Raw genomic sequence first — 10,900 nt, forward strand, 5'->3', positions numbered from 1 at the left:
GACCTGATGGCACTGAAAGAAGAGAGCCATGAACTGAATGTAAAGGAAGAAAAAGATCAATATGTGAATCATCATGATTTCATAACTGGAGAAAAGTCTTTTAGTTGCTCACATACTGAAAAGACTTCCTCGCAAGAAAAATCTCAAAAGACAGGAAGTAAGAGAGACAAGAGTTTCAATCAACATGTTAACCTTAAAGACCACACGAGACTTCACACTGGAGAGGAGCCCACATGCACTAAGAGGGAGCACACATGCCCTCAGTGTGGAAAGAGTTTTGATCAAGACATGAAACTTAAAGTCCACATGAGAATTCATACTAGAGAGTGCCCTTTAAAATGCCAACAATGTGGAAACAGATTCACTCATAAAGGAAGCTTTAACAGGCACATGAGAATTCACACTGGAGAGAAACCTTTCACCTGCCAACAGTGTGGAAAAAGTTTCAACCGAAAAGGACACCTTAATTATCACATGAGAATTCACATTGGAGAGAAGCCTTACACATGCAAACAGTGTGGAAAGAGTTTTGATCAAGACAGGAAACTTAAAGTCCACATCAGAATTCATTCTGGAGAAAAGCCTTTCATATGCCAACAGTGTGGAAACAGATTCACTGAAAAAGGAAGTCTTAACAGGCACATGAGAATTCACAAAGGAGAGAAGCCTTACGTATGCTCTCAGTGTGGAAAGAGTTTCAGTCAACATGGAAGCCTTGAAATCCACATCAGAATTCACACTGGAGAGAAGCCTTACATATGTCCTAAGTGTGGAAAGAGTTTTGATCAAGAGGGCAACCTTAAAGTCCACATGAGAATTCATACTGGAGAGAGCCCTTTCACATGCAAACAGTGTGGAAACAGATTCACTCAAAAAGGAAGCTTTAACAGGCACATAAAAATTCACACTGGAGAGAAGCCTTACACGTGCCCTCAGTGTGGAAAAAGTTTCAACCGAAACGGAAACTTTAATTATCATATGAGAGTTCACACTGGAGAGAAGCCTTACACATGCAAACAGTGTGGAAACCGATTCACTGAAAAAGGAAGCCTTAACAGGCACGTGAGAATTCACAAAGGAGAGAAGCCTTACACGTGCCCTCAGTGTGGAAAGAGTTTCAGTCAACATGGAAGCCTAAAAATCCATATGAGAATTCACACTGGAGAGAAGCCTTACACATGTCCTCAGTGTGGAAAAAGTTTTAATAAAGATGGGAACCTTAAAATCCACATGAGAATTCACAAAGGAGAGAAGCCTTACACATGTCCTCAGTGTGGAAAGAGTTTTGATCAAGACAAGAAACTTAAAGTCCACATGAGAATTCACACTAGAGAAAGCCCTTTCACCTGCCAACAGTGTGGAAAAAGTTTCAACCGAAAAGGAAACCTTAATTATCACATGAGAGTTCACACGGGATAGAGCCTTTTCACCTGTCAACAGTAGGGAATAAGTTTCACTGTAAAATAAAGTCTTAACAGGCACATGAGAATTCACACCAGAGAAAAGTATTTTTTTTATCAACATGGAAATCTTAGGCCCTGTGTACACCTGGTAGTGAAATACATTTTCACATGTAGACGAAGCAGACACACGCCCATTTATACCTGGTATTTTAATCCATTTCTTTTGTCCACTTTCAACCACTTCTGTCCCGATTTCTTCAAGGGTAGGGTCTATGGGCAGGTAATAATAATAATAACCTTTATTTTATAAAGCGCCTTTAAAAGCAGCATCTCAAAGCGCTGTACACATAATAAACAATTGTTAAAAGCAACAAGAAACACATCAACAGGAAAATGCGAGTTTAAAAAAATATGTCTTAACTTGACCTTTAAAAATGGCATAAATCTGAGCTTCCCTAAGTTCAAGAGGTAGAGAATTCCAAAGGACAGGTGCATAGAAAGAGAAAGCCCTGTCACCCATAGACTTTAAGCGAGTTTTAGGAACAACCAGCATGCTCGATTGTGAGGAGCGCAACCTGCAATTAGGAGTGTAGGGGTACAACAGTTCTGCTAGATAATTTAGAGCCAGGCCGTGCAAAGATTTGTATGTGAGCATCATAATCTTGAAATCGACTCGGAACCTGACTGGGAGCCAATGCAAAGATTCCAAAACCGGAGTGATATGGTTACATAGTCTGGACCCAGTTAAGATCCTTGGCGGCAGAATTTTGTACATGTTGAAGCTTGTGTAGTATAGATTTAGAAACTCCGGCTAAAAGGGCGTTACAATAGTCTATCCGAGAGACGACGAAGGAATTTATCAGCTTTTCAGCTTCAGGAAAAGTTAACATCGGCCGCAATCTAGCAATGTTTCTAAGATGGAAGAAAGATGTTTTAACAGTATTCTGAATGAAAGAATCAAATGAAAGATTAGCATCAAAAATAACTCCAAAGTTCCTCTATTTAATCTGGATACCCAAGACAGAGCCATCAAGAGTCAAAGACGAAGAACCAGCTTTGGAAGTTTGGTGACAGGAACCAATGAGCATAACTTCAGTTTTATCATTGTTCATACGCAGGAAATTATTACTCATCCAGGTTTTCATTTCAGTAATACAGCTGGAAAGAAAATCAGTGTCGGGGCGCTCATCTGGTTTTGAATGTAAATAAATCTGCGTATCGTTGGCATACAAATGATAATGGAGGCCGAGCGATCTCAAGAGATAGCCAAGTGTTGATAGATATATGTTAAAAAGTAAAGGGCCCAGAACTGACCCCTGAGGAACACCAGTGAGAACAGAGCTAATCTCAGACCTATGGTCACCCATTGAGATGAACTGGGAACAGTCAGTAAAATAGGATCTAAACCACTTCAAAACTGTCCCCGACACACCAGACACTCTCTCAAGGCATGTAAGCAAAAGCAAACTAACATTTCATGCTAGATACCTCCCTTTTAAGAGTCTCAGTATCAAGAAGAGGAAAGTTTGTTAGAAAAGTACCAGTGAACCCAGGTGGACAGTGGAATGAAAGAGTAGAAACAGATGAGACAGAAATTTGTTTATGAATGTTATAAATTTTTGAATTGAAGAAATGAAGAAAAGAGTTACACAGCTGCTGTGAAACAGGCATGGTAGTAACAGCTTTAACTTGAAGCAGTCTATTTATAGTTTGAAACAAATGTCTTGGGTTGTCTTGATTGTTTTCAATAGTCTGAGAGAAATACAAAGATCTTTCAATCTCAATTAATGCTCTGTAGTCACTTAGAAGGTCCTTCCAGGTTAGATAATGAACATTCAAGCCAGTGAGATGCCATTTTCGCTCCATTTTCCGACAGGCAGCCTTCTTAGTGCGCAGATTGTCATTATACCATGGAGCAGTGCGAGCAAAAGTAACCTCGCGGGATCTCAGGGGAGCAAAGGTGTCTAGATTAAAAGCAAGAGCGTTATTCAGCTGAGAGACTTTCTCCTCCAAAGATGTGAAGTGCATATCATTGAAAGTGGAAACAACAGAATTTGAAAATACTGTCTGATCAATAGACTTCCGAAATGTTACCGTTCGGATGGAAGGCACACAAGAATTTTGCAATTCCAGATTAAAGAAGACAGCTGAGTGGTCAGATAATCCAATGTCAACAGATGTTCACTGTAATACAAATGAGCTATTTGTAATCACAAGATCCAGAGTATGGCCTTTACAGTGAGTCGGGCCAGTTACCAATTGTGAGAGATTGAAGCAGTCATGCAGCGATAAAAATTCCTTAGCCGTCGTAGAATCACTTTGATCCACATGGATGTTGAAGTCCCCAACAATAAGAATTTTGTGGAACTTTAGGGACAGCATTGACAGAAAATCAGCAAATTCTGACATAAAGATTGCATGTGGCTTAGTCTTAGGTGGTTTGTAGACTGTCACAATGATTGTAGAAGTAGGAGCAGAGATACTCAAAATCAAGCACTCAAATGATGAAAACTGAGGAACAGACACAGCGCTTAAATTGAACTGCTGGTAAATGAATGGGTTTGCTTGGTATGTTTTTCGTCTTCAAACCAAAATTGGGTCATAAACTGAACAATTTAAAATCCTGTCTGGCCAGCGCTTTTCCCATATTGTTTACTCATTAGGTCAGTAGGCAAAGAGTAGGTGGTCTTTTGTGGCTGTTTGAACACATTTGACTACATTAGCGTTTATACTACGAAAGCAGTCCGGTGGAATGCGTTTTCGACTACATCTGGAATTGGTCGGAATTGGTCAGGCTCAACTATTTAGACCCCGTTTACACCCATTTAGCGCAGTCCGCTTATGATCCGATCGACCAAAAGGCATCTTAATACCAGGAATACAGTAGCGTTGTTAACCACCATGCAACTGCTTTGGGCCCCGCAGGTTTGAAGGGCCCCCTGCTGACCAAGCAAATAAATCAGCTGACCGCTGTTACAGCAGCGCTGTTGACCTCATTTATTACATATAAACATTGCTTCCGAGACCAAATTTAGAATGCTGCAAACATTGTTCGCTGATCAATGTTTATATGTGAATAACCCAAAATAAATCTTCTCATCATTTAAAACAATCGTGTCTCTTCTTGGATTAAAAAGCTCGATTCATGATTCTTAGTGAACGTTTTGTTATGGGGTTATGGGTGAATAGACTTGCAATGGAGGTACAGAAATCTCCCAGATTTCATTAAAATAGGCTATCTTCACATTTGTGTCCCGAAGATGCACGAAAGTCATTTGGGTTTGGAACGTCATGAGGTTGAGTAAATTATGGCATTTTCATATTTGGGTGAACTTGCACTAACCAAATCGGTGAGCGGAAAACTATTACATAGCTATTACATAGCGACCCCGATCACCTGTTATCCTCTAACATGATCATTATAAAAGTGTTTAAAAGGCAAAACAAAATACAAACTAGCACATATTTGACAATCGAGATATATCAGGTTTCACAATAAGAAGACAATTGTTTAAGCTATAACCAAGAGGTTTATTTTTTCATAGCTAAATGGACTGTAATTTTGAATATTGAAGACAATGGACAAAATTAAGACTCTTGATGAATCCAAAACCAAGAAGGTTTATATCTTAAAGCTTAAGGGAGCAATTAGGGCCTACCAAAGTGTAGACAATTTTTGTTATGCAGTTTAACCATCTGAGCCCGAGAACACGCCAGCACATTCTGCTGTATTTTTCCTGATGACAGCTTAAACAACTTAAAATACTAAATTTTTCGCCATACATATTAGTCTTTATACATCTTTATAAACTATAAAGGGTCTTCTTTTATTTGTGTACACTCACAATAATAACAAATCCTTGTGTTTTTGTCAAATAAAGAAAACAAAGAGGGTGCGCTTTCAGCTGTCGCTGTCTCCGCAAGAAACTTTCTGAAAGACGTCTAAATAATGAACTGAAACTCAGCGAATACTTATCACACAAACATAAAACATACGTCTAAAGAAAGCTTGAAATGTCTACTTTTAAATAACATTTAAAACAAATATTCTCCTGCAATGTAATCTGTATTAAACTAAAGAGATGTACAGTTTCTCCTGGCTTAGCTAATTATCGTTAATGTGGTCACACCCTATTCATAAGATAATGGCTGTGTCCAAAACTCATACTCACTGAGTAGGTTCTTAATTTCAATAAGTACTTACTTAACGAGATCGGGCTATAAAGTACCTACTCTTTTTGCGCTCATTAAGTATAAATGCGAGCCGTACATCATCCGCCATTGTTGACGTAATCATGTAACCTACGACGTTAATCACAAGCACAACAACTTAAAAGATTTGAGCGACAGGTTTAATTAATCTATCTGTAAGTATCTTGATATTGACGAAACTTGCTCATTTTGTGGTCTTGAAGAAACAGCTGGCCATTTATTTTGTGAATGTAGTATAACCAATAAATTATGGGTTGATTTAAGTTCTTATATTTTTAACCCACTAATGTGACCCACAGTTTTATCTTTTATATTACGAAACCCCCAAATCGGCATCTCTTGAATATGTTGTTAAATTTCTTCATTTTATGTGCAAAAATGTTCGCCCACAAGCAAAAGTGGCTTAAATCTATTTTTTTTCCCTCTTTTCTTGTTCAATTTAACTGTCGTTTTATCCCTCAGGGTTATAAATAGCAAACAAAAAAAATGCATTTTCTTTATGTATTATGATGAATTATTCAAAGATATTTAACCTCGTCATTGAGCTTTTTCCCCGTGTATTAGTATATAATCTTATATTATGATGTACTATGTATTATGAATCTTAAAAATGAAGATTACCCCTAAATGAATTGCATTGCTAGCCCTCCCCAACACTTATGTATAATAATAATGATAAATGCTGACCAATACTTATTACTTTTATTAAATTTTTACTGAAAATTATATATTTTAGTAAAACAAGCAAAATGTAATTTCTTTTGTCATATGACACAGCTATGCATGACTACACTAGATAATTGCAGTGAACACATCTCAATTTTCAGTCAAGCAATGAATTAATGCATTATTTAATGAAATTTATTATATTTTATTTACTGACAACAATAAGAAACATGAATAAATGAGTAAAAGATTTAAAAAAGTAACAATCACAATATATATATATATATATATACACACACACACACACACACACACACACACACACACACACACACACACACAAGTCAACAACATATGAAACAAAGCTTTATTCATACTTATTGTTCTAACAATGATACATTTACAGGCGGTGAACCCCACATCCTACTGCCAACTCAACACAGCGGTTCTCATTCTGCGGCTTTATTCTGATGAATCAGCTGACCACCGTTCCCACCTTCACCTGTCTCTGCCATCCATCATGTCCCTCATTGCTGCAGTCAGACTGGGATCTGATCATGAATGGGAAAGGGACATCGAGGCTATCCTTGCCTGAGTGCACCGTCTGCCTCATCACCTCATACAGAGAGCCTGAACAGAACCTGTGAGGCTCGTCTCAACAGCAAACGCTTAACATGCTGAAAACAAGCTGGTGCTCTATTTTCTTCATGAGGTGAGCCATGCGTTTGTGCCTGAGGTTGTTGCTTGCTGCGCTGTGCTTCACAATCTGAGGCAATAAGAGTTTGTGATGGAGGGTCTCGTAAGGGCAGGTGGAGTGATGGAGGGTCTCGTAAGGTCAGGTGGAGTGATGGAGGGTCTCATTAGAGCAGGTGGAGTGATGGAGGGTCTCATAAGGGCCGATGGAGTGATGGAGGGTCTCATCCATGGCACCATTTCAAGGATTCAGCTCTGGGCTCCTCATCCTCAGTGATGATGATATACCAGTCTGCAGAAATTTCAGAATCCTACAAAAATGCACAAAACATAATAAAAAAACAGACATGTTAACAGCACAATGTCATTTGATTTCTGTATTACAAGTAACAAAATTATCGTACTTTGTATTTTTATTTCAGGTTTTCCTTCTTTTTTTTTTCACAAATGCATCCGTCACCCTGCCTTGCATCCTCTGCTCCACCACAAAAGCTCTGCAGCAAATGCACAGATATCAAGAATCAGAAAAGTGCTGTAATAGCTCTGTTTGAAATTACAATAATTAAAATAAACTACAACTTAAGATTTAAATAGATTTGTTATTCATTTCTGTAGTATACTCACTCAAAGCCTTCATGAGCCACTCTCCACCAAATAAACACAAGTGTTCATCTGTTCCTGTAACATCCAGACAAGATTTGCGTTATCTCTGTGATTTATGTGCTCAATAAACACACATATGTTCATCTGTTCCTGTAACATCCAGACAAGATTCATGTTACCTCTGTGATTTATGAGCTCAATAAACATTTACATGTTGAGGTTGATGCTGATGTGTTAACTCACTTTTTACGCAACATAAATGTTCCTCAATTCATCAACAGTACCAATGGACATATAAAATAGATAACATATGTTTAGTTACTTTATGTAGATTTGTTTATCATGTAATACAAGCAGTGTTGACAACAATAAATTCTCCTACACAATAGGACACATACAGTACATCACTCACTCAGATTTCTATTTCATGTTGTGATGTGCTCATCTGCGATACTTATCGACAATTTTCCAGTCAGATGTTAATATACATTTAAAATAAGTGTCTTTAAGATGAATATGGTTTATGTAAATCCAATTTAGAGACGTAACGTTATGTGTGCTTACTGGAGCTCCCCTGTTAGCTATACATAATAAAATGAGTTTTTACAGCAAAATCACAACTATAATATACTGTCTAACGTCTTTACACCTTCAACAGTTCAACAGTTTACAGTAGTTCAACACATGCGATTTTAACACAAGGAACCGTGTTTACTCACATTTAAAAACACCCGCGTCGCTGATCTCCGCGATGTTTAATAATGACGTATCCTCTCCTGTGGCAGTAAGCCATCCGGGAACTTCTCGCCTACTCTTTTATGAGTACTGAGATTTCTAACATACTACTCCTTTCACGTACTGTTTTCTCCTACTATATAGTAGGAAAGTAGGAATATTCGGACGCACTATTAGTATACGAATGTCCGAATCTCGTCAGAATTAGTACGTCACCCAGGTAATTCTCGCCTACTCTTTTATGGATACTAAAGATTCGGACATACTTATTCGCTCGCCTACTGCTTTTCCCCTACTATATAGTAGGGAAGTATGCAGTTTCGGACGCAGCCAATGTGTTGAGGCGATCTATGCGAAATGGCAAACGCCCCCAACAATGCCTTAAAAATCATTAAGTTTCATAATAAGTATCATTCACTTTCTTGCACGTTTGGAAGATGGAAGAAGAAGATTTGCTACACAGGTGAGGAAGCTCTTCAGCTCGTCCTGGATAGTGACGAAGAGATCGCATTTTCCGCAGAAGAAGAGCGGGACTCCGACAATGAACGTTTGCATTTTAAATAGCGACTTGGTCCAGCCATGGATACAATTTTGGATGAGTACGTTTTTATTTATATTCGTTGGACTATTTTCAGACTTCTATTTGGATATATTTTTAAAATGCAATTTATTCCTTTAATGTAAATTATTACTCCGGTCTTCAGTTTCACATGATCCTTGAGAAATTATTATTATCAATTTTGAAAACAGTTGTGTGCAATTTTTTTCAGGATTCTTGGATGAATAGAACGTTCAAAAGAACAGCATTTATCTGAAATATAAATCTATTGTAACATTATTCACTACTGTTCAAAAGTTTGTGCTCAGTAAGAATTTAGTTTTTTGTTGCTGTTGTTGTTTTTTTTGAAAGAAATTAATAATTGTATTCAACGAAGATGCCTTATATTGATCAAAAGTAAGAGTAAAGAGGACATTTTTTTATGTTAAAAAACCTTTCTATTTCAGATATAATGTTCTTTTGAACTTTCAGTTCATCAAAGAATCCTGAGATTCTTGAGCAGCATCATATTAGAATGATTTCTGAAGGTTAATGTGACACTGTAGACTGGACTAATGATGTTGAACATTTTGATCACAGGAATAAATTGCTTTTTAAAATATATTTAAATAGAAAACATTTATCTTAAATAGTAAAAATAAACAGTTTTTGCTTTATTTTGGATCAAATAAATGCAGCCTTGGTGAGCAGAAGAGACTTCTTTAAAAAAAAAAAAAAAAATTTACAGATATAAAACTTTTGAACGGTAGTGTAGGTCTAAAGTTTTTTAAGTTAAGTCTTTGTGTAAAGAAAATGTATAGTCAGATTACTTTTAACTTAAACTCAGATTTTGTAGCCAAAACAATAAACCATTAAGTCTCCTCACATTGATTCTCTATAGTTCCCTCTGTCACATTCCTCTTTGATATTCCCAGGGGAGGGTCTTTGTCTCTTCAGGTGTGAATCACAGCATTATTCATGATGTTTCATGGCTCCTTGCATATCAGCCATTCTGACAATTAGTTTCTTACAAAAGTTAGGGATCAGGATGATTTTCACATTGTTTTAAAGAAAAAACTATAGGCAACAAGATCCAGTTTTGAAAAGTTTTTACCCGTGGCCTAAGACACGAAACGAGCGGTTTGTGTGAGAAAACGAACAGTATTTATATAGTTTTTACCTCTTGTACACAGCCACGTCCAAGTGATCTGAGAGCGCGGGCGGGTATAGATATATACAATAGAAGTCGCCTTGGCTACGGCAGTTCATTGGAACGAAACCGTAGCCAAGGCGACATCGTGTATATATCTATACCCGCCCGCGGCGAGGGGAGGAGAAAAATCACAGAGATCCGGGTTCGATCCCCAGCAAGTCTTTTTTATTCATTTCAAGATTTATTTAGTGCAATATAAGGAATGCAGTTCAGCTTGCAGGCAATTAACCATGTATTTAACACATTGCATTTTAATCTACTTTTTTTGATCAAAAGGAGGTACTGAACCACATTTTTAGGGACTTCCCAATGATCTAACTTTATAAGCACTCTGCATTGATGACCCAGTATTATCAAATGGTAGAATGGAAGAACATTTAGTGTACTGATATATTGCAGGAGTATCTAATAATGATTAATAGTAAACTACCACCTATTACTGTAACCTTGATTGAAAAAAATAAATATATGGGCATTCTGCATGTATCTCTTATGTAATTTGACTTTGAACACTCCACCTAAGCCTATCACATCACTGTCACTATCAGCCATTAACAAAACAATAAACATAAAACAGATAAATAAAATATTTTTTATTCTTTTCACGTCGAAATATAAAACATACATACAAATATACAACATTCAACAAAATATGTACAAACAAATCACGTTTGGTATAGTATTTACAATAAATCACTATTTACAAGTAAAAAGAAAACAAACTGAACTATATACAACACATTAACCTAGAACAAATACAACATTGTGTATATTTTGTGGGCAGCACAATGAATCACAATCAAATAAAAAAATAAAAAAACCAACAATAGTGCAATT

At 37.0% G+C, this 10,900-nt stretch overlaps 1 protein-coding gene and 1 long non-coding RNA gene across 4 annotated transcripts in view; one reads left to right on the forward strand and one right to left on the reverse strand.

Moving 5' to 3' along the window:
- The window catches only part of LOC309497647 (uncharacterized protein), a 28,055-nt gene extending 20,254 nt beyond the window's left edge, over positions 1-7,801 (forward strand). For all 3 annotated transcript variants that reach the window (XM_082167942.1, XM_082167943.1, XM_082167944.1), the window contains one exon: positions 2-7,801. In XM_082167942.1, the coding sequence (XP_082024068.1) occupies positions 2-1,419 (1,418 nt within the window). In that variant the 3' untranslated portion in view covers positions 1,420-7,801. The remainder of the gene's footprint in view (position 1) is intronic.
- Positions 6,326-10,172, reverse strand: LOC309497730. The gene is made up of 2 exons (XR_014205690.1): positions 10,089-10,172; positions 6,326-8,321 (listed from the first exon to the last, which is right to left on the reverse strand). It is a non-coding gene; the product is annotated as an uncharacterized lncRNA (long non-coding RNA).
- Positions 10,173-10,900: the final 728 nt, after the last annotated feature.

Source organism: Leuciscus leuciscus (genome assembly GCF_965113295.1).
Source record: "Leuciscus leuciscus genome assembly, chromosome: 4".
NCBI classification, from domain to species: Eukaryota; Metazoa; Chordata; class Actinopteri; order Cypriniformes; family Leuciscidae; genus Leuciscus; species Leuciscus leuciscus.